Source organism: Rattus norvegicus, chromosome 5 (genome assembly GCF_036323735.1).
Source record: "Rattus norvegicus strain BN/NHsdMcwi chromosome 5, GRCr8, whole genome shotgun sequence".
Classification (NCBI taxonomy): domain Eukaryota; kingdom Metazoa; phylum Chordata; class Mammalia; order Rodentia; family Muridae; genus Rattus; species Rattus norvegicus.
This window is the reverse complement of record NC_086023.1, coordinates 114,722,510-114,749,380: the sequence shown is the minus strand read 5'-3', so window position 1 is coordinate 114,749,380 and position 26,871 is coordinate 114,722,510. Positions and strand designations below refer to the sequence as shown.

General features: G+C 41.9%; 1 protein-coding gene across 1 annotated transcript in view; it reads right to left on the bottom strand.

The window, feature by feature from the left end:
• The window catches only part of Tek (TEK receptor tyrosine kinase), a 126,721-nt gene extending 100,155 nt beyond the window's left edge, over positions 1–26,566 (bottom strand). Inside the window, exon 1 of the mRNA NM_001105737.1 lies at positions 26,187–26,566. Within this exon, the coding sequence (NP_001099207.1) occupies positions 26,187–26,238 (52 nt within the window). The 5' untranslated portion in view covers positions 26,239–26,566. The remainder of the gene's footprint in view (positions 1–26,186) is intronic.
• Positions 26,567–26,871: the final 305 nt, after the last annotated feature.

The following is a 26,871-nucleotide window of genomic DNA, read 5'->3' as shown; positions in this document are numbered from 1 at the left end:
ATGGTGTTCATTTGCTTGATGATGTTTTTTATTCATTCCACTAGAAACAGATGTGTGTTCTATGCTCAGTGCATATGACCATTGATCTTAAATATAATGGGTTTCTCTTGGACCTCACTTGCAGTTCATCTTCCAAAACTCAGCAAGTGCCATTTTTCCTACCTCCGAGAAAAGTGCCTGCTGGATACCTTTGAGTCAGGAATGTAGAATGTCCAGGTTGAACTTGGCCTGTTTTCTCCTCTTAACCTTCACTCTCTTCCTTATTTATTCATTAAGTCATGTGTATGTATGTGCCAGATGCATGCATTTGCCTATAGAGACCACAAGAGTACACCAGATCCCTTGGAACTGAATGTATAGGCAGCTGTAAACTACCATGTAGATGTTGAGATCCTAAGTAGGGTTCTCTGCAAGAGGAGCTGCTCTTAACCTCTGAGTTCTCTTTCCAATCTTTCATCCTCATCTCTTAATTTTTCTAATTCTAGGTTTCTCTTAGTTAGGGTTTTACTGCTGTGAACAGACACCATGACCAAGGCAACTCATACAAATGTCAACATTTTGTTGGAGCTGGCTTACAGGTTCAGATGTTCAGTCCACTATCATCAAGTTGGGAGCATGGCAGCATTCAGGCAGACATGGGCCTGGAGGAGCTAAGAGTTCCCACCTGTTGTTCCGAAGGCAACTAGGGGAATACTGGCTTCCAGGCAGCAAGGATGGGGATCTTAAAGCCCATGCCTATAGTGTCACACCTACTTCAACAAGGCCACACCTCCTAACAGTGCCACTCCCTGGGCCAAGCATATAAAAACCATCACAGTCACAGGATTGTTGAAAATGATAAGTCATGGTTAATAACGTTCTTCTTCATCCAGAGCCCATAGCCTACAGCTGTATTGCCATAGACAACTTCTCACACTCCATTTTCATTTACTTGGACTATTGTAAAATATCAGAGCTGTTGATCAAACTTCATGCTGCAATCCTTTCTGGATATTGCTGCTCCTTCTCCCTACAGATACTTGTCAACTGAAGTCCAGTTTCTTCCAAATTACTACTCAAATCCCAAGGCTCAAAAAAATTCATGTCCCATTATGTTGCACAACTCAAAATCTAGAGATTAAACAGAGAACACGATCCTAGTTTGCTTTCAGTGGTTGTGATGAGCTCCATGACCAAAAGCAAATGTGGATAAAGAGTTTATTTGGCTTATCCTTCCCAGCTGCAGTCCTTTATTGAGGAAAGTCAAGATAGTAACTTGGTAGGAGCTAAAGAGGAAGCCATGGTGGAGGATACGTACTGGCTTACCCTCTCTGTTCAGGCTGTTCCATTTACAACCCAGGAGACTATTTGCCTAGGGATGGCCCAGCCACAATGGGTTGGACCCTTCTACATCAATTAACAAACAAGAAAATGCCTCACAGTCATGCCATAGGAAGCAAGCCATCTTTCCGGGTGACTGTAGTTTCTGCCAGTTGACAGTAAAATCCACCCAGCATAACTATCATAACTGAAAGTCCAAATGCACCCCACCTGTTATTTTTTCATCTATGGAAAATTTAAAGTACTTTAAAGAATGCCAAATGTCAGGTCATCTCTCTGTAACGACATCATGTGATGAAAATATAACCAATTAATACTGAAGCCTTAATTTTAGGCTTAAAAAAATCACCGACTCACATCCTATAGCTCCTTCCAGCTTATAAAGATAGGGAGAGATGGAAAGAGACAGCTATGGGGCTAACTGAAACATTAAATCTACCAGTTATTACATCTACTGCCACAAAGACCAGCAAAGTTATTGTTAAAATGTCTTTTCATTAACCATTTTTAAAAGAGTTTCACTGTGCAGCCTCAGCTAGATTGTAACTTTCTAGTTAGAGCAGGCTAGCCTTGAATTTAGAGATCCACATGCCTCTGCCTCCTAAGTTTTGGGATTAAGTGTGTGTGTGTGTCTGTGTGTGTGTGTGTGTGTGTGTGTGTGTGTGTGTTTAATTAACAAGCCTACCTCATTCATTTTACTATTTCTAATATCAAAAAATCCTCTTAAATTAGCAATCTTTACTGTAGAAAAGTAAATCAGCAACAGCTTGGAAAGGAAAAGAAGATGAGAGAGGTTGGTATGGAAGGACTGTATTTACACAGGGACTCAAAAATTGGCTCCACTCTTATTAGAAATCAATACACATGGATTAGGGTGTGCTTCTGAAAAGAACGCATATGTAGGCAATACTACAATTTTAAGTCAGAATGTATGTACTACAAGTGACTAGTGTGGTGGTTTGAATAGGTATGGCCTCCAGAGACACATGTGTTTGAATGCTTGGCCTATAGGGAGTAGCACTATTAGGAGGTGTGACCTTGTTGGAGTAGGTGTGGCGTTGTTGGAGGAAGTGTGCCACTATGTAGGCAGGCTTTGAGGACTCAAGTTACACTCAGTGTGGCACTCAGTCTCTGCCTAAGGATCAACTTCTCCAGCACCATGTCTGCCTGCCTGCTGCCATGTTTCCCACCATGATGATAATGGACTGAACCTCTGAAACTGTAAGCCAGCCCCAATTAAATATTTGACTTTTATAAAGTTACCTTGGTCATGGTTGTCTCTTCACAGCAATAAAACTCTAAGACAACTAGGTAACATAACATCACTGTTCCAGCCAAACAAGCAAAGGGGAAAGGAGGGGATAAAAGAAAGCACTGGGGAAGTGCAAAAACAACATAAAGCGAAGAATATTGGAAGGTAAGTTTGAGTATTAGTTATGATTTGACAGACATACTGGAAAGCATGTTATGTTAAACAGACGTACAAGAAAACAAATATTCAAAACTATAGAAAAACTTAAATCCTCCAAGATAATGCTAACGAGACCCACAAAACTCATAAAATCTGAAAAGTAAATGGGTGGGCAAAGAGCTTAGAGAAGTGTATACACAGTTAGACTGAGAGTGTGGAGTTGAGTTTTTCTAACTAGAATACATTGGAAAGCTCAAAGGCAATATTCAAAATAATTAACAATGTGGACCAGTCAAAATAAACACCTTATCAGTAAGGAAAATTCAAGAATGCCATGGTCCAGACAGTAACCTTTTGTTGTTGAATGATAGATCGGTCTAGAGATCCTAAGGAAGGACTTATGCAGCTGAGCTGGCAGGAGAGGAGGGCCGAGCAACCCCAACAGCAGTTCCTGAGTAAATGTCGCAGGATGATGTCATTCATTAACAGCTCAGCTCATGCAAGAACTAGTGTGCAAAACTGTAATATTAGCCTTGCTTTTCTCTTCACTCTGACTTTCTCCTTAATGACACCCCCATCTCCAAAACAGCAATTTCTGAGATGGTATTGCCACACCATGTGCAGAGAAATGTGAGGCAGGGGTGAGTGGCTGGGCGGGGGAGCAGCCTCATAGAAGCAGGGTAAGGGAGTATGAGATAGAGGGTTTGCAGAAGGGAAATTGGGAAATATAACATTTGAAATATAAATAAATAAAATATCCAATTTAAAGAAAGAAAAACCATACCATACTACAATAAATCAACTTCAATAACATGTTTTGTTAGAGGAAGAAAGCAAACTGATCACTTCTTTAAAAAATATAAAGCTATCTTCTAAAGAATTATTTAAAAACTTGCCATCTGTGGATAATATAGGTTTATCCTCAAAGCCAAAGATACTTAGAATATAAATATTATATGGATACACGGCATAATAATAAAGCATAAAATCCATAGGGTCTACAAACTACCCGTAAATTTTACCAACTTTTTAAATTCAAAGACATGTAAAGATACCGAGTGATTTTAAATAAGGTGAACTGAGGCTGTAGAGATGACCAACAGTTCAAAGCACTAACTGCTGTTCCAGAGGACCTGGGTTCAATTCCCAGCACTTGCATGGTAGCTCACAAGCATCTATAACTTCAAATTAAGACAAGAATAAAACTCGGTGATTGTTAAAACCAAAAACATGTTTAATAAATAAAGATAAAGATATTAAAGACATGGAAAGATGTTGTGTGGTCTTAACAAGGTGGGGTGGAGAGGGTAATGAGATTGTTCAGTTTCAAGAACTTGTCACTTTTGTAGAGGACCTGGGTTCAGTTCCCAGCACCCATGTGGTGACCCACAACCATCCACAGCACCAGTTTCGAGGGAGATAATGTTGTCTTTCACGTCTGCAGGTGCTAAGCATGCATGTGGTGCACAGACATACATCCAAACAAAATATTCACACTACAATAAAATGAATAAACCAAAGTTTAAAAAGACAGGATTTGGTAAAATGGAAACTTGAACGAAGTCAATGAGTAAACTTGACATCCTCCCAATTGACATTCCAACAGGCAATACAGAAAAGGGGGAGGGGAGAGGAAGAGAAAGAGAGGGGGAAAGGGAGAGGAAGGGGGAAGAGGGGGGAGGGGCAGAGGAGGGAGAGAGGGAGGGAGGAAGGAAGGGGGAGAGAGAGAGAGAGAGGGAGGGAGGGAGGAAGGGGGAGAAAGAGAGAGAGAAAGAGCGAGCGAGAGAGAGAGAGAGAGAGAGAGAGAGAGAGAGAGAGAGAGAGTGAGTTTGAGAGTCAAAGGTAGTACTTGGTATAAACTTGTCTGTGTAAGCCCAGGAGAAATGGTATCTTTCTCTTACTCCTGGAGCAGGTCACACTCACAGATGCTCTGCCTGTGTCCATCTGTACTTATGTGTAACCCGTGTGTGCACATGAACTCTTGGTATTCTTATTTCTAGCTGAGGTTAAAGATGACCTGCATGCCTGGATGGATGGCAAGTTGACTGATGAGCAGGCACAGGCACAGGTGGACAAGAGGCTATCCAAATTAAATTAGAGCAGACCCAGGGCCAAAGGTCAGTTTCAGAGAACACAGGGAGAATGCCAGTACTCTTGCAAAGGAATGCTTGCCGAGGGCAACTCAGTTCCAAAGAGAGGGCTATCAATTCAGCCTTAGCTAGAAAATTCTAATAGTAGCTATCTCTGGATAGCAGTGTTGTACACAGAGATCAAAAGGATAACTATCTTAAAAATTGAATTCTTGGGAAGAAAGGAAGAACACCTTCATCTTGAAGACAGCTCAACCAATCCCCCCACCTCCAGATGCCCGGGTAGAGCTGTGTATCTCAAAACAGAACTTGGAAACTTAGCATTGTTAAGCAAAATGTGGCAAAGGCCAGGGAACGGGGACACCTTCAATTCACTTAAGCAATTCTGAATCATAAGCAAGTTATTTAGCCTTTGCCCCACAGACTGGTCACCAGTACAGAGAGGTCAAGGTACTTATTCTAAGCATTTCCATGGAGATGGATAAGTGAACACATAAGTATGGAAACCATCTTTTGTAGACTTTATAGATGTGATGCTAAGTGTGAATGAGGGGGCTGAAGGGATGAGCATGCTGGTAAGCAGGCATGAAGTGAGGAGACAGGCATGTAACATCCTACTGTGCAGTAGGATGACTGAGGGAGGTGATCATGCTTGGCGTACTTCCAAAGACCAGGAAAAGAGACTTAGAACTTTCAGCACAGCCAGCCAGGCACACTAATGCATACCTAAAACCCCAGTATTTGAGAAATGGAAGCAGGGAGAGCTGTAATTGAATGTTCAATGTAATGGTATCCTCTGCTATGTAGGGAATTAGATGCCAGCCTGGGCTTCAGGAGATCTTGTGAAGAGAGAAAGCAAGAAGGGAAGGAAAGGTGGGAGGGAGGTCAAGAAAAGGAAGCCAGTAGGAAGGTCTTCATCACAAAGATGACAGATGTTTAAGAGATATGTTTACCCTGAATTGAATAGTATACAACAGTGTAATGTCCCGTTGTAACCCATAAATGTGTACAATATGGATGTATCCATTTAAAAAGAACATATGCCAGACATAGTAACATACACCTGTAATTCTAGCACCCAAGAGGCTGAGGTAAATATAAAGCTAGCCTGGGCTGCATAAAAAACAATGCTACCCCATCTCTAAAGTAACAAAAGGAATGTGTGGCACATAGTAGATGACATCGTGGTTATTGTGATAAAGGTGATGATTATTTATGATCCCAGTACATTGATTTATGAATCCCTAAAGTTGTGAAGACAAAGGAAATGGGTTTTGTTTTCCTCCAAAAGTATCACAACCAGATCCAGATCCTCCTAAGTGACAACCTGCCTATAGAGCCATCACAAGGAAAAGCAAATGTCGGTAGATCGGATTTTTTTAATCTTATTTCCAGGGGAAAGAGTTCTAGAAAATGAGCTAATGAACACTTCCCAGTTCTATAACAGTAGACTAAAACAAAAAAATGTGTTCATTTCCATTTTACACTCATTTCTTCTCTTATTTCATGAAGCAACAGCCCAGCGAGGCAACATCAACCTGAGTGAAAAAATCAGACACAGTTGCCATGTTCTGAAAACTGCAGAACTGTCCCAAGTCCTGGCATACAGAGCTGTGCTGCAAAATCTTACTTTTTCTTTATTTATTTGCTGATTGCATCTTCCTTCCTTGAATGTGTTTTACTTTGTGGGAGATTTACTGGTTAAATCTAACTGTCCCCTAAAGGTGACACATATGTATAATGCCAGGTTACAACCCCTGTGCTCTAGGAACTGAAACCTAGAGTCTCTGGAGTCAGAATTGTAATATGACTCGCTACTCGGAGCGCTGAGAGAATGAGAAAGTTATGTTAAATTGATTTAAATGCTTAAATTGTGTAATGTTGGATGTGTTCAAAGATAGCCAGGTTTTTGCTTTATTTTGTATGATTGGAATTCAAACTTGGCTTCTAAGGTATGTGTGACCAATTTCAAAAATGTTAAGTTTTGAGAAGGAGCAACACTGAAATGTCATCAACAAAGAAAGTAACCATACACCCATCGTGGTCCTTAGGCTCCTAAGGAACCTCAGTTTGAGGGCAGTAAGTCTCACAGTGACAGTGCTAGGAGCAAGCATACCTCACCACACCACTGTCAAAAGTCAAGTCACAGCATGCAGAGAGTAAGACCTTGGAGCACTAAACGAGACGAGATATCTTAGTTTCTGTCTTAGTGGCCTTTTGCTTATGTATTTTTATTTCTTTGTTTTTATGTGGGGGTGTCCTGTTTTGTTTGTTTTTCTTTGTTTCAAAGAGAGAGACAGACAAAACAAAGCTGAGTGGGTAGGGAGGTGAGGAGGATCTAGAAGGAATTCAGAGAGGGAAGAACATGATCGGAATATATTGCATAAAGTTTTTTCAATAAGTAAAAATCCATATCATAAAGCTTATTCATTAACGCGTGTCCTCTCTATTAGAACAGTCAAGCCATCAAATCATTGCTTTACGTGTTGTGTGATTTGAGCCTAGAGGAGGTGAAAGACGCAAATCAGTTTTCCACGCCTCCCCTTCCACTTGCTAATGCATGCGTCTTCCTCTGCCTTCGTCAATAATTTCAAGCAGAACACCCTCTCATCACTTCAGGTTCCCGATGGTCTTTGCCAGAACACATCCTATAATCTGGATCAGCAGCGGAGTCTAGGAGAGGATGTTAATGAGCCCCCAGAGAGTCCTAGATATGCCCTTCACCCTGACCAGCATGGCAGCTCCTAGAGTACATTGTTGGAACTTCTACAAATCCAGTACACAGGCCACAAGCTTACAGTCTATCCGAGGCATCAAAGGGGAGCATGTTCTAGCAGTTGATTTGGATATAAGTATTTACTGGCAACAACCAGAAACGCAGGCTAGCAACACTGGCTGGATCTCGAGATACTTGTAATGGCAAAGGGGCCACGGTGGAAGAATGGGGATCAGCTATGAGGTGCTGTCATCTTACCTCTACTCAACCGACATAGCTCCTAAGGCTTACACAGAAGATGGAAACAACATACAGTCAGGAGTAAACGATATTACTCATTAAGCAGGAAATTCCTGAATATTCCCGGTTATTTCGTGACCGTAAAAATACGAGTGGTCCTGTTCAGCCTTTAATTAAAATAAAACTAATCTGCATTTGATAATCTAAACCCATTTCTGAGATGTACCTTCATACTTTTAGCATTCCACACTCCTCCCTTCAGAATGAGCATTCTAGAGACAGGAGGAATGTAGGTTTCAGGCATTACATGACATCCTAACATGGCAGCTCGGGAAACCAGAATTATCCCTGTGCGTTTACTTCCTATGGAATCCTTTCTAGTTTGTGGTCAATAGCCCTGTGGTTAAGGCCGATTTTCCTCTCTTCAGCACGGCATAGAACAACGGTATTTGTGTTTAAAGACAGTGGTTAACAGCTGTTCCCACTCAAACATCCAATCCTGTCTCGGCCTGTCTTTCATTATCTATGTGTAGCTACTGATACATTCTTAAGGGAATGATTACTTAAGGGAAACATATTGATTACTGTTTCTGACTGGATTATAATAATATAATAATTTTCTTTGCATCCAATTCTTTGTATGAATGAAACTTATTGTGTAATTATAAAGATATATCTGAAGCATACAAATGCTATACTTTAAAATTGATATCTAGGGGCTAGAGAGAAGGCTTGGTAGTTAAGAGCACTTGCTGCTCTTGCTGCTCTTACAGAGGACACACATTCAGTTCCCAGCACTCATATGAAGTGGCTCGCAATCCCCTGTAACTCCAGTTCCAAGGGACCCATCACCCTCTTCTGACTTCTGTGGCACTGCACACTTGTGCACATAAAGAGAAGCAAGTGCCCATATATACCAATGAGTAAACGCTTTTAAAAAGAAAAATCACTGTCTAGACTTCTACTGCCTAAGTTTTTCTTCCCAAACTTCTAAACCTAACTAAATATTACAAGAGAAACATTTCTCACGGTCTTATTTGTCTTACTTAATTGGCCATTAGAATAATTTAATAAAAACTGCCAAGATAGGAATTTTGTCTCAAACACACCCAGTATCTATCATACTAATAAACTGACAAATATTATTAACAGACATCAATATTTCATGAATTCAAAATAGACAGCAATCATAATAAACATGAGGACTTTGGTCATTGTTTTTTAGTTTAATTAAGTAATACTAATTTTAAGATAAAAGCAAGCACAGTGTTTCTAAAAATCATAAATATAACTTGCTTTCTCACAGCATTTTGAAAGTTATATAAAAGACATAACCCTCCTCATGAGATGCCTTTTTAAATATTAGATCAGGCTTACCTAAACACAGTGAGAGGAAACAGTTAGGAAAGAGTATTTTGTGCTTGCTAACATGTTAATGTATAACCTTCATTTATGTAGACAGCAACAAACCACAGAAACCATAGGTGCCCCTTCACAACTGAAATCGAATACAATTTCATCTCCTGAATGTTTGTTTGCTTTACCATAACACTTAAAAGATCCTGCTCTTCAGTGCCAAGTTGCCTTCCAAAGGGCTGTGATCCACAGGAGGCATCTGTCCCCAGCCTGGTGCGCGTTACTGAACTCTCTCACGTGTTTCTCATCCCTTCTGCTATGACATAGGAAAGCGGTCTCTTGCTTGAATCAGCTTAAGAGCAAGCGTCTTTGTACTCTTATTTGCCAGCTATACTTCCCTTTTTGGGCATTTTTTGTTGTTGTGCCTTTTCCCTATTTGTATTCTATTCTATTGATTTCAATGACTTTTAAGCAAAATGTCAGTTTAATTTCATCGTCTGTCATATTTATTGCAAGCATTTTTTTATTTTGCTGTTTACCTCTAATGCCACTTTTGAATATGTATATAATATATATGACCAGGTAAACTGCGTTTTACTTTTGATGATCATGGTATCTTCCCTGACAGGTAAGACTTATTTTTTTATTCCTCCATTTTTTTAAACTTAAAAGATCCATCTTTGTATGATGGCTTGATTTATTGTTGTCATTTTGTGGAGTGTTTTGTTTGTTTTTGTTTTATGAGATGTTCTGCAGCTCGGGCTATTCTGTCACTATATAACTACACCTGGTCTTATACTTGTGGCAATCCCCCTGCCTCTAGAACTGTGAGTATAGGCATGCATCTCTGTGTTCTGCTTTGGAAGAGATGCACTTATTGAATAACTTTTCCCAAACAAAACATCAGTTTTCTGGAACTACTATTCTCTTCATGAGTTTGTATCCTTTACACTATGTTAAAATATTATAGAAATCCAGATCTGGTTTGCCCTTTCTGATGATCTGTGTGTCCAAACTCTTGACATTGCCTCCATGGTTTTTTTTGGGGGGGGTTCCTTTTTATTGGTTATTTTATTTATTTACACTTCAAATACTATTCCCTGTCCTGGTTTCCCCTCTGCAAACCCCCTATCCACTCTCCCTTCCCCCCTGCTTCTATGAAGTGCTCCTACACCCACCCACTCCCACCTCACTGCCCTAGCATTCCCCTACACTGGGGCATTGAGCATTCACAGGACCAAGGGTCTCCCTTCCTTCTGATGCCAGATAAGGCCATCTTTTGCTACATATGCAGCTGGAGCCATGGGTCGGTCCATGTACTCTTTGGTTGGTGGTTTAGTCCCTGGGAGCTCTGGGAGGTCTGGATGGTTGATGTGCACTCTCCATAGTTTGAAGGCTACTACAGAGGACTGGGAGAAAGCTCAGAAGAAAACCTTTAGCTGTTCTGTCCAGAGGACCTAGATTCAATTTTGAGCACCCACATGTCAGCTCACAACCATCTGATACTCCAGTTCCAGGGAATCTGACGTCTTCTGACCTCCAAGGGCAGATGGTACATGGACACACCTGCAAGCAATACATCTATACGCATAAAAACAATAATAATTTTAAAATATAATGGGTGTTGTAGCCCACATTAAGACCCAGTAGAGCTACCCCCAAAACACACTATTCTTTTTCAGAATCTTCACAATTATTTATCCTGCTGAAGATCATGTCTTTATTCTTTAATATAAAAAGCCATAATTATTTTGTTGAGTTTCAAAATTAGTATCTTTAGGGGTTTGACTAGAATTATTAGGAAGCAATTTTTATACCATATGAGACAAAATTATAAAACATTGTATATCATACATAGGAAAATGGTGATTAAAGTAACAGCAGTTTTTGCAAAAGGAAACATTTTAAAGACATATCCTTCCATGAGGTCATCGGCTTAGTGAAAATCTAATCACTTTTGCATAGCTTGTGTGACTCGGGACTGGACAGGCTGCTTAGAAGCTGCATAACTTGGGAACCATGCTTCCAAGATGAGAGAATCTGCTGTGAGCAGCAGGCTGAGGCAGTAGTGGGGAGTGAACGCTTACCCAGGACCTCACACTTCTTTAGCACTGGTGCCAAAATACAAAGAAAATGCTTCACTAGATGGATCTGTGCACAAGCTACTTGGAATAGAGAACGGAGGACAGGATGACAACAGAAAGCCATGTTTCTGTAGAAATCCAGGATCCTGAAGGGACTTCCAGAAGAAGCTGGGTGACGTTGGGTCTATGTTGCTTCTGTTTTGCAGAGTAGTAAATGCAGGCAGAGCCCTGACTATTTATAGATACGATCTCTGTTAATGAACATTCTAGCTAAGGTTTACCTGCATCCTCAAAGCCCATGTGCAGAGACCACAGATACATAAGTTCCCAGCTTGGGTGGAGCAAGAATTCTTCTGCTCAGTTCTCATACAATAAACCATCTCTTTTTAATTTATTCAGGGACACTTTTTTGCATTTTTGGGGGTTTTTTTGCCTGAATTTTTGTACTTTTTTGCTTGAGAGTCTCCAAGCACAGTGCTCTAGCACAGACTAGCTTGCTAAGCACAAGAAGGCTGTGATGTTAGATCAGGTTTCCGCAGCATTAAAATAAAAATAGTCACTTGCCATAAGCAAGTAGAGTTATGTATTGATCTACTGACGAAAGTGTTGTGATCAGAGGTTTACACAATGCTAGTCCTGTGCCCATGGTTACAGAGCATAGCTACCACAAACAACCTACTGAATGTCTAGCCTCAACATACACAGTAGCACCAACCTTCCCTGCAGCAAACTATGTGTTTTATTCATAATGATAGCTACAAAGACTCTGACCTCCATTGTGGAAGGAAGAGAATATAAATTGTCCTCTAACCTACACATATGCACACACACTAAGTAAATAAATCAACAAACAGCACTCTTAGGGAAAAATAGAACAAGAATAAAAAATGTTGGTTGGGGAGCTGTGAAATGAGCTAAGAGGGAGAGGTATGGAAGAGAATAATGTGTCCAGCAATCACCTTTATCTATGATGGAGTAGTGGAGTAGTCCGTGTTACTCAGTGGAAGTTTGACATCACAGAATGTACCAAACTCCATGTGTGCTTTTTTTCTATAAATGCACACACACATTTAGTGCCTTTATGAACTGAGCACTTGTCATATAGCATTTGCTGTGTGATACACAACAGTAAAGTTAGCATGACTTCTTAGGGGTTTTTCCATAATTCCATAGATTCTTGGAAGTCTTAGAATACACACACACAAACACACACACACACACACACAGAGAGAGAGAGAGAGAGAGAGAGAGAGAGAGAGATCTTTCCCAATATAGATGACATTTTATACTTTTTTGCCTGTGCCACCATTACTATCTTGGCACTTTTCAATCATTATTTTACAATACTGGTTATTTGAATACAACAGTTGTGATGCCACAATGGTTAACCTAGCGTCCAAGACAGTGACTCAAGTGACTGAGGGGCAGATAGTGCTACAGCACGGGTACACGAGACAAAGCTCTATGTGAGGTAGAGCAGCTGAACAGGAAGAGATTTTGAGTCACAGTGTTGAGCAACTGAGACCTTGCAATTATCTCTGGAGCCTCCTGGGCAGTATTTTGGCCTAGGTTAACAGATAACAAAAACTGTGGGAAACAAAACCACAGATAAAGGAGGGTACTGGATACGGAGTCTTAAACACAGGAGCTTGGAGGAAAACTTAGCCTCGTTATACAGAGAGACAGGAAATAAGGACAGCTAATAGTTCTGAATGTGTGATATTAATCTGTATTTTGCTAGGCATTGGTCTTGATTCACTTCACACCTTGTTAGGGTGGGTAACATCATTATCCTTCTTCCACATTATCCAAGGGAACATGACTTTGTCCAAAGTCATGCGCAGATGAATGGGGTTCTGGCCCAGATTCATTTGACTACTTCTTTTTTAAAATTTTATTTTTCTTGGATCTTTTATGTATTTACATTTTAAATGTTATCCCCTTCCCTCCTCCCATACCCCCTCCCCCTGCTTCTATGAGGATGCTCCCACTCCTACCCAACCCTCCAACCTCAACGCCCTGGCATTCCCCTATATTGGGGAAATGAGCCTTCACAGGACCAAGAACTTTTCCTCCTATTGATGCTCGACAATGCCATCCTCTGCTACATTTGTGGCTAGAGTCATGGGTCCCTCCATGTGTACTCATTGTTTTGTCCCTGAGAGCTCTGGTGGAGTTTGGTTGGTTGATATTGCTGTTCTTTCTGTGGGGTTGGAAACCCCTTCAGCTCCTTGAGTCCTTTCTCTAACTCCTCCATTGGAGTCACCATGCACAGCCCAATGGTTAGCTTCATTTGCCTACTCCTTAATCACTTCCCATAAGGTGAAAATGTGGGCTCAGTGAGGGTTATAGACTTTAAGTTTTGTCAAAATTTAATCTGTTGGAGATTTGGGGGTGCCTAATAGAAGCTACTCCAAGTCCCCAGAGAAAGCCATCCCTGGAAAAACAGTGATGCTGTCGGAGGGGATCCTTCCCTGGCTGGCAACAGCTGCCCTTTGTTTGCTCCCAGAAGCAGCTGGAGAAACTCACATATTACTCATGTTGGAGTTAGTCTAGAGTCACTCGGTGGTCAGGCCCGTTAGACGTGGCAAAGCTTCTGCAGCTGGCGTGTGTTACTGGCTCCAGTTCCTCAACCCATGGCAGGTAATTGTGTTCATTGTAATACTGACATGGGGCATGAGATGCACAGGAGGGAGGGACGGAGAAGCCAGGCCGAACAGAGCAAGCACGAGCTGGGGGTAGGGAGTTGAGTCTATGGCTCTGAGGTACTTCTAAGACAGAGAAAGTGAAATTATAAATGAATTGTTTGAGGGCTCTTTAGAAGACTTCCCCTGGGATTCCTCCTGCTGCTGGTAAAATGGCTGAAACTCAGCCAATCCGTGGAGTCAAACCTTTCTATGCTACTCTGTGTATGCATAGTCATGTTAGGTGGATAAAATTAGTGACGATGTTAATGTCTACTTAATGTCTTCTAAATTCAAGCACTACTCTATGGAGTCTGTTAGAATTAACTCACACATTCTTCCCCACAGAGTCCCAGAAGGTAGATACTAATATGATAAAAGCTTTACAGATGAAGTTTCTTGAACTCAAGGCTAACAGCAGGTGCCTTTGGTTGAACTCTTAGTCCCAATTCTTCAACTGTCGTTGCATCCGTGTACTTGTGTTGGCATCCTCGGGGTCTAGGATAGCTCCCAGTCTTTGAGTTTAGGCATGGCACATATTTTAGGAGTGGCAGCGCTAGCCTAAACCAAGCTCATAAAGGAAATCTCACTCATTTGTCTATTTCTACTTACCCCCCCTCACTGGTTTATAACGCCATTAGGAAAACAAATTCCCACCATAACCTGCTGGCTCGAGGAGGAGGGAGTGCGAGCTGAGCCATCCAAACTGCCCACACTGCACACTGGCTGCAAGAGGCAGAATTGCTCCAGCTGCTCCAGCTGAAGCAGAGCCACCCTGATGTACAAGCACAGGCAGCACAAAACCCAGCTGTGTGACCATTTCTAGCTCAGTCAGTCCATTGATTTGGGAAAGTAGCCTCCTACACAGCCATAACCAAGCAGCACAAGCATTAAGCAGGGACGAGAACTCCAGCCTGCCGACAGCATGGGACCTGCTATAAGTTTACATACTTTGCCCTCCATACTCACTCAAATGAAGACACTTTTGTTCCCAAGAGCTGTATTTCTGTCTCTCTTGAAAAGGTAGTAAAGAAAAAAAATTCAAGGATTCCATGATTTTCAGCAATTAACAGTTGCTTGAGTGAAGGATTCACAAGGCACTACCTTCCATGAGGAACTATGGACAGTTAATGGTTGCTGGGAGAAAGGAGAGACGTCTTCTCTAATCACATAGCTACTGGTAGGTTGCCTGTGCCCCTTATAATAGGTTCACCCAGGAACCTGTAAAGGACCTAATTAAAAAGCCATAGGGTTACATCGTCCTGCCAAACTATATGAAAGCAAGAGCACTGGGGGTGGGGTGGGGGGGACAGGAGGGTAAGGAGAGTAAGCATGAGCCATTACATAATATTATATACAAGCATAAAACAGACCAATCTGATTGCTGTGCTAAACGACAGTATCATACACACACCAAAACCCACCCATTCTTGTTATGATGCAGTCAGAAACCTACAATAATTCCTTACTTCAGAGGATGTGGACAGTGTATGTTAAATAACAGCCCCTCCCCACCTCCTTCAGACTCCAGCATAGCCTCCCATCATCCTCAGTCAATGATGGTAGAGAGAACCTGAATCCTTCCCTTTTCCAGCTCACCCTCTAAGCAAGCTCACAAAAAATCACGTGGAGTTAGAATGCCAGGCAGCTGACATCTCTCAGAGCAAACTGCACTTACCTGATCTATTTCCTTAGTTCTCAACCCAAGTCCTGCCCAGTCAAACATCTCACAACAGCAGCACCTCATACTCAATCTGTCGAGCACCTCTCTCTCCTGTGCTAATGTGTTCACCATTTCTCATAGAAGCTCTTCTCTTCTGGGCTCATGTTCTCTGGACAGATCCTGGGTGTCCTCTTCTACCCACATCACCCCTTGATGTCCTCCTACCTTTGTGGACCTCAGCAGAAGGCTGTGACCCTGTGACTTAAATTAGGTGACTTACAGGATCCTGGGTGAACATCTATTTAGAGGAGTACTGCAACTTACCAGTAGCTATGTGATTAAAGAAGAGACTTCTTCCTCCCCCAGATGTTCCTTGACCTACACTGATTTTTTTTTCTTGCTTTCAAGACAGGCCTGGAAAATCTCCATTGCTCGCATGGCCTCAAACTACATCGTAAAGGGCCTATATAAGTGCTTCCACCCCATCCAATCTCAAGACCAACTACCTGCTTCTTAGCCTATTCTCCCTGAGAAAGTGTCTACTCTAACACTTTCCTCATCGTAGTGACAGTAACGACACACCAAGGAACTGAAGAAGTGTTTAGGTGTTTTATCCTCCATTTTAATCTTTTTCTCTCCTATCTTCCTCCACTCTTTAATCTACTGATTTTCCATAAGGCTATTTGTCCTTCTCAAATGGTGAGACCCTCAAATGGTCCTCTTGGTGAGACCCTGTCCCCTCCCAGAATTCTTCATTGCAGCAAACATGCATCTATCTGCTCTTATGAGAGTAGGGATTCTCTTCCAATGTCAGACAGGTGAAGAGGCTATTCCAAGCAGAGGAAGATCATAGTTTATATATATTGTTGGTTGTGTTTGAACCTTTTCCAAAGCCAGGCTTTGCATGTGTACACACACACACACACACACACACACACACACACACACACACACACACATATGTATCTTAGTCAGGTTTCTATTGCTGTGATACATACCATGACCAAAACAACTTAGAAAGGAATGGGTTTATTTTATCTTGCACCTACAGTCCATTACTGAGGGAAGTCAGGGCAGGAACTCGAGACCATGGAGAAACACTGCTTAGTGGCTCTCTCAGTCTATTTTCTTAAAGCACCCTGGATCCCTCCCCAGGGGTAGGACCACCCACAGTGGATTAGAGTCTCCCACATCAAGCATTAAGTCAAAAAAAATGTCCCTAAGATTTGCTTATAGGCGAATTAGATGCAGGCGTTTTCCCTGTTGAGGTTCCTCTCCCCAGAAAGCTTTAGCTTGTGTCAAGCTGACAAAAACTAACCAACAAAATGCAAGTACACAAAGGCTTGAAGGTAAATATTTAGAAACTGAAAGGAATCCATCATGAACAGAGCACAGCTGCAACGTGTGAAGGTCTGAGAGTCACAACGGGCTGAGACAGTGGGCAAAGACTGAAGAGGTTCAAACACAACCACCTTCTCCCTCTTTGATTCTGATGTTGGAGGCCTGAATTTGAAACTCCTCGGATGATTAAATCAACCTTAAGAGAGTAGTGTCTTCAGATGTAGGAGGCAGGGACACAAAGAACAGAGACTGAGAGAAGGGGATGCAGGGACTTGGAGAAAGAGCTGAGCTATAGTCACACATGAGCATTGAGCTGGTGGCATTATGACGTAATAACAAACTTAACCACACTGGAAGCAGACTGTCAAGTGTGTAGAGCTCAGTGGTGACATGCTCAACCTGCATGCATTCAAACTGCTACAAATAGAAAAAAAAAGGTTGGCAGCTTCTGCTTGATTTGATGAGCTGTCAATTAGATAGCAACAGGCTTGGGATAAATAGAATAAGGAGGGTACTTACAAGTGACAAGTCATCTTAGAGCCTCTGCTAAGTCAAGACCCAGAGGCAAGAAGAAATTGGGAATTCATTGGGGGAATGTAGGGAACTCTACCTTGCTGGCTGGTTGAGTCACAAGTAAGAAATTTCCCCACCCAGTTTTAACAGAAGTCCAAAAACTCAGAGCTTTAAGCCCGATACAAAGATGTTTTAAGCAGTTAAAGAAGCCAGAGTCAGCCCCACACATATATATAAACAGATTAGCTCAGGAATGGAGGCCTGCCCTGGACACATCAGCATCAGGCAGCATAAGAGGGTCCAGCTTTGTACACAAAGCAGTTAAGACCATCCCATTACGTAAATGCTTATCACGTACTGACACTGTAGCAAGTCGTGCTTTAAAAGCCCTTGCCCCAAAGCACATGTTGTCCTTGCTTTTAAGGTTGCAACCTGAAGTGACCTAAGCAGCAGCCAAGAGGCATGTTTTAAAGTTTGTGTGTTCAGGTCATTCTTTGCTTAACTCTTGCTTCCCACCATTTCCCCAGAGGCATGCGATCATTCAGAATGCTTCACTTTCAGAAGACAGAAACCAGGTCAAAGCAGTCCAAACAAATAGTGAAGTCCATGTAATTACAGGGTACAGGGATGGATCTCTGATCTTACAGCACCGGACCCGTGTTAAATAACATCTGTGTCTGTTATGGCTCTGTTCAGCTATCAACTTCATTCTCTTCCTAAACACCGTCCTCCCGAAGTGGCCAAGGACTCTGACCTTGGGGAAGATCTTACATCTTATATCTTAGATTAAAAGTTCCAGACTGATTCTAAACTCCTGTTGGATTTTGCATCTTCCTTGTAAACTGTCACTATCCTTCAATAGAAAGGACAGTCTGTGTCCAGTGAATAACAGTCCCACCAGAGTCACATTGAGAAGGGATGGCATCTTCTGATATGTTAGGAAAGTTCCAAATATTTGATACCTACCACACAGTTTAGCTTTGGGCAAGCAATTTAACCTTGTGAGCCTTGTTTACCTTGGTACTTAAAAAGTGAGTAATAATACCTACTAGACAGGATGTTGAGAGTTGTATTAAAAGACTTGGCACACAGGTGTTCGATCTTTGTTATTCCTGGTACAATTTATTGTTTTATTTGGGGGATTTTTTTAAATTTTTGTTGCTTGGTTTGAGGTTGTTTTCAATATAGGGATCTGAATTTAAAGCCCATCCCAGATTTCCAGATGTCTGAAGCACTCCTGTCCCTAGGGTGGAGTCCTCTTTGGCCCTGCAGCCAGACGCCTTGTACAAGCCAGGCCTGTGTGCCAAGGTTATGCTGGTTCACCATCTGACGGCCGCAGAGCAGTGAGTAGCTCCTAGGCCCCAGCAATGTCAATACTACCTTCCTGACTCCGCCTATTGTATCTAGAGGAAAGTGCCTGCTCATTGTCTTCCAGAGCTCCCCCCAGGAAGCATGATATCACCCTCTAACAAAAGCGGGAAAGCTGACAGATCTGCTGAGATGGGTGTGACCACACACACACACACACACACACACACACACACACACACACACACCTCTCCCTGGTCAATCCCTGAACAAGCAGGGAGCCAACAGCAGCCTCCCACAACACCCCTCAGCCTCACCAACTCATGTGATTGATCCACAAACGTCCCCATTTCTGTCACTTCCACACCGTGTCAGCCATGTCCCTGTGGGAATTCATTCCCTATCAGCATCAAATGTACCAAGTAGTAAAGATTCTGCCCATCTGGCAGATTCTGAACTTCAGTCCTACTTCCACAGCCCCCGAGAAGGAGCAAGGTCAGACTGCTGAAGAGACAAAGCAGGCAGCAAGGTGCTCACAAGCCTGATGCTCTGTGATCCGCATTGTGGAAGAAGAGAACCAAACTCTGACTTCCAATATGTATAACACATACACACACACACACACACACACACACACACACACACACACACACACACACATACGAGTGGGTGGTAAATATAATTTTATAAAATAGGTCTTTGAAGGTCTAGAGGGCAGCAAGTGTGGCTCCTTCTAAAAAACCCCTCTGTGTTTGTGATGTGAGCTAAGGAAAGCCTGGGCAGGCTGGTGGGAATTGGGTTATCAGTTTAAAATTCCAGAAATAAGGGAGGTGGCTTTAGATGTTGCCTTTCCTGGAGGCTGGGAGTGATGCCAGCCGATCTCCTGGCCCCCTCCCAGACCTGGTTTAGCCAGTACCGCTGCCTGGCTCTCTGTAAAGAACCTCAGGGCTGATGGTACAGGCCTGGAGCCTGTCACCCTGGTGCCCTACTCTCCTCCCCCTTAAAACTCTGTGGCTACAAATGAGGACGTCTCAGTTCCACTTGGGAGGGAGAAGAAAGCAACCACAAGGTGGGAGGGGGGGAGGGACAGGGGAGGGTAAGGGGATGGGGGTGGGAGTGGGGAAGAGGGGAACATGATCTAGTATCCGGTGGCAGAAAAGGACTGAAGCCCTGAGGACCAGCAGAAAGAATGGAAACAAGCAACCTTGTTGGAAAGAAGGAAGTTGGGGAGACCCTCTAGAATGTACCAAAGACCTGGGGAGTAAGAGACTCTCAGGACTCGAAGGGGGAAACCCTAGATGAAATGTCCTACAGCGGGGAGAGGGAGCTTATTGAACCTACCTCCCGAAGAAAGACAGGGCATCAAGTGAGGAATGGGTTGCTATCCCATAGCCAAAGCCCTGACCCATAATTCATCATGTCTGAAAGAAATGCAGGGATGGAAATGGAGAAGAGCCTGAGGAAAAGAAGGGCCAGTGACACGCACAAAGAGGGATCCAGGTCAAGGGGAGGCCCCAAGACCTGACACCATTACTGAGGCTATGGGGCGTTCACAAAAAGTTACCTATCATGCTGCCCTCCAAAAGACTCAACAAGCTGCTGAAAGAGTCAGATGCAGATATGTGCACCCAACCAATGGACAGAAGTTGCTGAACCCTGTGGTTAAATTAGGGAAAACCTCGAAGAAGCTGAGGAGGAGGACAACCCTGTAGGAGAACCAGCAGTTTCAATTAAGCTGGACTCTGAGATCTCTCAGAAACTGGATCACCAACCAGGCAGCATACACTAACTGAGATGAGCCCTCCAACACATACAGCAGAGGACTCCTGGGTCTGGGTTCAGTCAGAGAAGATGCACCTAACCCTCAAGAGACTGGAGGCCCCAGGGAGTTTAGAGGTCTGGTGGGGTGGGTGGGGTGGGGACATCCTTGTGGAGATCGGGGAGGGGAGAGGAATGGGGGGATGGGAAGGAGGTATGGGATGTGGAGCCCTTGTGGAGTGGACTGAGAAGGGAATAAAATCTAGAGTCTAAAAATTAATTAATTAATTAAATAATTAATTAATTAAAACTCTGTGGCTAGCAACATCAACTGTCTAAAAATCTCAAGAAAGAATATGGATTGGTTTTGCAGTTTCTACCATCCCCTGACTGCTACCTTTTCAAAAAAAACCTTGGCTATCAAGATATCTATGTGTCAGTCGTTTGCCTAATTCCCTTTCAGATCTCAAAAGCCAAATTTTGCTCAGCATTTCCCTTTAATTACAATCTCTACATCAGCATATACAGAACCATCATTTGCTCTATCCTTGCCCTTGTGCCAATTGCTTCTGCCATGTTCCCCAGCACCTGGAGTGGCTCTGCCTCTGAGCAAACCAGAATACTGCCCCCTCCCCCCTATGCAACCAGTCACTCAGCCCGAACTTTCTTCTAACGCTGTTTCAAATTTCCTGGTCATCCTGGAGCCTTCTTGCCAACAAGGTTGAGAAGAGATACGGGACCCAGCCTAAAGTCTCCACCATTTTAATCCATCCTTCACATTAATATTACAGTGATTCTTCCAGAACTTAAATTGGATGTGATGTAATAGGAGTAACACCCCGTTAAATGCAGCATACAGAGAGCAAAGTACAAACTATTTAAAATGGTCTCCAAGGCCCTTCCTAGTCTGACCCCAACCTTAATTTAATACTTTAAATCCAACTCTACTCCATTTCCTGCAGTTTCATACTCCCAACAGTCTTTTGAGTGGCTTCCTATAATGGAAAGCCTTGGTTTTTCTTTTCATTTTTCTTCTCAGCTTTAACATCATGTAGGCTCAACATGGAGCCTCCTGACTGCAGTCTCAGCACCTTGGAGGCAGAGACAGGAGACTCTGAAGTTCACAGCCAGCCTCACTACAAAGAGTTACAAACCAGCCCAAGGTTTTCAATGAGACCCTGTCTCCAAAAAATTAAAAATGGTTCTGCATAACTCATAAGTATTTTTGAAAATATTTGTGATTGTTTAGGAGCTCTTGAAAAGAAAAATTCAGCCTGCAAATTTCCCAGTGTCATTTTCTTATTTTTAAATAAGCAGTCGGTGAAGTCATTATAGTGCTTAGTCTTTTAGTTAAATGTTTACTGTACATTTAATTCCAAATTTAATGTTTTTTATAATGTTGAAGAACAATCCCAGGGCTCTGTAAACGCTAAGCATATATTCTGCTACTGAGCTAGAGCCCCAGCCATTGGTTGTTGAAACAGAGTCTCTCTGTGCAGCTCAGGCTAGACTTAAATGCCTTATGCAATCCAGTCTGGTTTTAAACTCCTAATCCTCCTGCCTCCTCCTCCTAAAGCCTCCAGGAATTGTGAATTCAGCTCACTAATTAAATGCTTGCCTACTGTGCCTGAGACCTTGAATTTGATCCCCAACAAAGCAAAAACCAAACAGAAATATTTATATAGAATTTAGATGTTGTGATCTCATTTTGTATCACTGGGTCTAACAAATATTTCTGTCATACTTGTAAATGCTTTTTATTTTGTATAGATTACAATTATATCATTTATCACAAAATCCTACAATTCATCAGCCATTTTTCCTTTAGAACATGAATGTTGTAAGGTAAAGAGGGAGATGGGCAATCTTTCTTATAGTCTTAGTTTCTAGTACTGTGCATGACCCAATGTACATCCCCACTAAGTCACCACTGATTGACATCAAAGACATACAAATAAGAATATCAAAAGGCATGCAAAAATTCATTAGACGTCTACTGAATAAAACATCTGCATATGCTATAGGAAGTATTCAATAATTATAAAATGCCTAATACTAAGTATTGATTGGCTGCACCGAAGAGGAGAAAGCCATGAAGAGGAAACTCTGAACTAGGGAAGGGAAGGTTGCACTGTTTCGAGCACTGACTTCTATTCCTAAGGACCCAGGTTAGATTCCCAGCACCCATACAGCATCTTACAACCATCTGTAACTCCATAAGTCCCATGGATCCAGTGACCTCTTCCGTCTCCACTGGCATCGGGCACACACGCGGTACATAGACTGACACAGCCAAAGCACCCATACGAATAAGATAATTTAAATTTTTTTTAAATTGCTGTTTCCAAAAGGGTAAGATGCCACAAACAAGGGCCGAGACAAAAGGATGTATAGATTTTGAAGGTGGTCTTGATATATACCACAACAAGGAATGAATGGATAAAACCTTGAAGGGCTCAACCATGTTGAGATGTTGTGGGAAAAGACTACATGTGCTGAGAGCTTTACCTGGATGCTGGAAAAGATAGTCTCCCTGTTGCTTCGCACAGAGATGCTGACAGCAGACATCTCCTTTAATTACGTTGGTTTAACAGAGGGGGTTCTTACTGACTAGCATTTGACATGGAGCATCATACTTGATCCTTACAGCAACCCTGAGATATGAATATTCTCATCCAAAAAGACAAATGATGAATGTGCTGTGATTATCCCCTTAGGGCTTTGATGTTGTAAACTCAAATTTGTGATTCCTCATCCATATTTTAAATGTTGCATCTTCCCTGCTAGTTGGCTGTGGAAGTTCTCCGAGATGTTTAAGGGTACACTCTAAATAGCGTGTTGAAGTGATTCCATTTCTCATTTGCACCTAATTTATGGATCATATTTCATATAGTCAGGGCTCCTATTAATTTTGTGTCTTATCAAAACCCACTTATTATTCACAAGAATTTTAAACTGACTACTTTTCTCCTACAGTGACTATCCATAATCTATTTTCAACCCAAATAACAAAATTGATATTTAACTATTTTTAAAATGATGTCTTTTGCTTTGGGCCCATCCTTCCGGGTTAAAGAAAATTTAAAATCCTGATTCTGTGTGATAACTGGAAAACCTCCGACTAGGAGTCAGAGGAAACTTGGTTACACCTATCTTTTGAAGGGTGGAACTGTAAGTAACAAATTGTTATCTTCAGAAGAATTCAGAGGCAACCTATCGAAAGCCCCTAGAGAAGTGGTTGTCAACCTGTGAGCCATAGTCCCTTTGAGAGTCACATATCAAATATCTACATTACGATTCATAACAGTAGCAAAATTATAGTTATACAACAAAAGTAAAAATTTTACGACTGGAGGTCACTACAATATGAAGAACTGTAGTAAAGTGGTACAGTGCTAGGAAGGTTGAAGACCACTGTTCTAAAAGGACATAGATTGGTCTTTTGAGATGGGCTTGGATAATTTCTTTCCTCCTGGCATGATGTCTTAGAAGAACTAAACTCTTCCTGGAAGTTCTCTCAGGGCAGAACTGAGAGGGAAGTGCTAACGAGAGCATTGGTTGGAAAAGAGAGTTTCTGAAGAAGCCCAGATCTTCCCTTGGAAAACAATTGCAGTCCAAGGAGAAGGTTCCTCCTGGGACCACTTTCCTGACCCTACTATTGGATTTCCTTTGCCAGCCCAGACAACATCTTTGCTATCTCTGAATCCAGTTGTTTAAAATGTCACACAAGACAGGAAGGACAGCTGAAGATGCGTGACCTGAAGACTTCCTATCAGTGTGAATCATATATGACATCCATGATGAAACAGAAGAAGTGGGGTTTTTTTAAGTGTCTACAATTCTTTAGAGAATGCAGCCAGATTTGGTGCAGATAGGGAATTAAAGAGGGCATAATACTACTAAGTTATGTGAGAACCTGTTTGCAAGCCGAAATTGGCAATAATTCTCAAGTAGAAGGAGCAAGCACCAGAATCTTATGGAGTTGTTATGGATGCACAGTTTATGCATCAGCAGGCTGCTTTGCCACCCAGGGCAACCTTTACTGAGGCAAACAGAGTCTTTATTTTCTCATTATGTTTGTTCAGCAAAAAAGGAATATAAGGTCACCAAGTTTCTAAACTTATATTGCAAAATGCCATAACAAAGTCACTTAAGGAGAAAGAGTAAGTTAAAAACAGTTCTGTGCATGTGCGCATGCACATACGTGTGAGCATACTATTAGATCATTTAACTTAAAACTCCAGCAGAGCAAAAGTTGGACTTTGGAGGTTGGGGATTTAGCTCAGTGGTAGAGCGCTTGCCTAGCAAGCGCAAGGCCCTGGGTTCGGTCCCCAGCTCGGGGAAAAAAAAAAAGAAAAAAAAAGTTGGGCTTTGCATTATTATTATAATCTCTGGTATAAAATCAATCCCATATTCTGTATCACTGATCAGTGTGTGACTTGTGGAAAGCAATAAAAAAGACATCAACTTATCTCTACATTAATATAAAGACTAATACAAATATATAGCAATATATTATGCTGTTATTATATTATAAATAATATAAATTGTTACTTTAATTGGAACCATTTTAGATACTCTTCCAGCAATTTGTCTTACTCTTAAAATAATATTATTAAATTTCTAATATGTTGATTGTTGAAATCAGATTGAAGCGCTATATGAGAAATTGTATACAATTATACTTTACTGGGTAATTTTTTGAATACTTAACAAAATATTTAAGCATATAGAAAAATATAAAAGTAGCATCGAAAGTATTTCTTTGTATTAAATTCTATTACTATATATAGCTCCACCATTAAGTTTGGTAAAATTTCCCAAATTCATTTCTTGTGTCAATTACGTTTTTATCATAATAATTAGAATATTTTCAAATCAATGCAGGAATCCTGTGGCGATGATAATGCACTGTGATCTGCAGTTTGGATCCTTACGTTTCTTCTAGCATGACTTCCCTATGCTGAGTGAATCGTAAGGCACCCCACTGTGTAGAGTCTGTGATACACAAAACTCAAGCTCGTTCCGGCTGCCCCTTCACCAGGACTTGGCAAAATACCGAGTCCAGTGAGCTCGGCAATTTCCTACATTTTAGTTAGCTTGATAGAGCTAATCTTTATGATTTAATTCTATGTGAAACATCAAAAAACTAGTCAATGGCATAGCCCTAACGTCCCGGACCCCTACCTAAAAGACAAAAACCCCAAGCTGGACTACTGGAATTAAAAAGGATGGAGATATATAATCTTTACAGAAAAGCAATCTTGTTTTTACTTAACAATGACATTTTGTACAGTGCTAGGTAGGAATTTTGTTTCTACCAGAAAAAAAAAAAATCATTGAAGACTTTCTTTAAAGTAATTACAACCTGATTTTGTTGTTATGGATAAGGAAACACCAGAATGAGAGGCAAAAAAGAAAGCATCAGAATAAACAGATCCCTTCAAATAAAGTGACTTACTCGGTCCTGGGAGAGGCCATGGCAACCCAGGAGGCAGCATCTATCTACAAGAGATGGCTAGACAACGCAGCTGGTGCCGCGGGGAATCTGAACTTGAAAACCTTTGCATGTGTAAACTGGAGAGTCACAGAAAAGCCGTGTCAGCGTCACCAAATCAAAGGTTTGGTGAGAGAGAGAAAGGAGAGAAGTCAATGTTTTTAAACCATGACACACAAAAAATAAACATCAAGCCAAAACTTACCATAAAGGAGCAAGCTGACTCCACAGAGAACTAAGCCGGCTAAAGAGTCCATACTTCCCCAGATCTCCCCATCCAGCGTCCACAGATGAGCATGAGGTCCCCGGGAGCCTTTCAAAACCCCACAACTTTGCCACTTCCCACTCGCATGGTCTACTCGCTCTTGTTTACAAGTTGGAGGCAAGGAGGAACACCACAGAAGCAGGCGGTAACAGTCTCATTTCTGTCTGAGCACAGGGAGTTTTAAGTTCCTTTTTCCTGTTTCCTTTGTAGATTAGGATGCGAAAGGCTGTATCTTAAAGGCACTTGGTATCAGCAGGGCTTGGGGCAGAGTGAGCCCTATCCATCTTGCCCTTCATCCAAACGCTTATCTGCTCCTGCTCCTGCCTTGACTGGATTGTGGGGCAGAGGAATCTTTGTTACAAGTAAGGTCCTGGTCAGCATTTTCAGGAACAATAGGGGTATCCTCTCATAGGCCAGGAATTGAATAACAAGCCCTCCACCTATGTATGGTATGCGATGAGGACCAGCCCTTAGCAGGCTAGGCAGTTCTCTGGGGTGCGTTTGGGATCCCTGACAAAAGGGGCTTTGGGACATGGGGAGCGGCATTTACTCTCTTGTTTGCGTTTTTTTTCACTCACAGGGTTTGAACTGGAAAGAGGTTGCCTGCGATGAGAGCTCATAACCT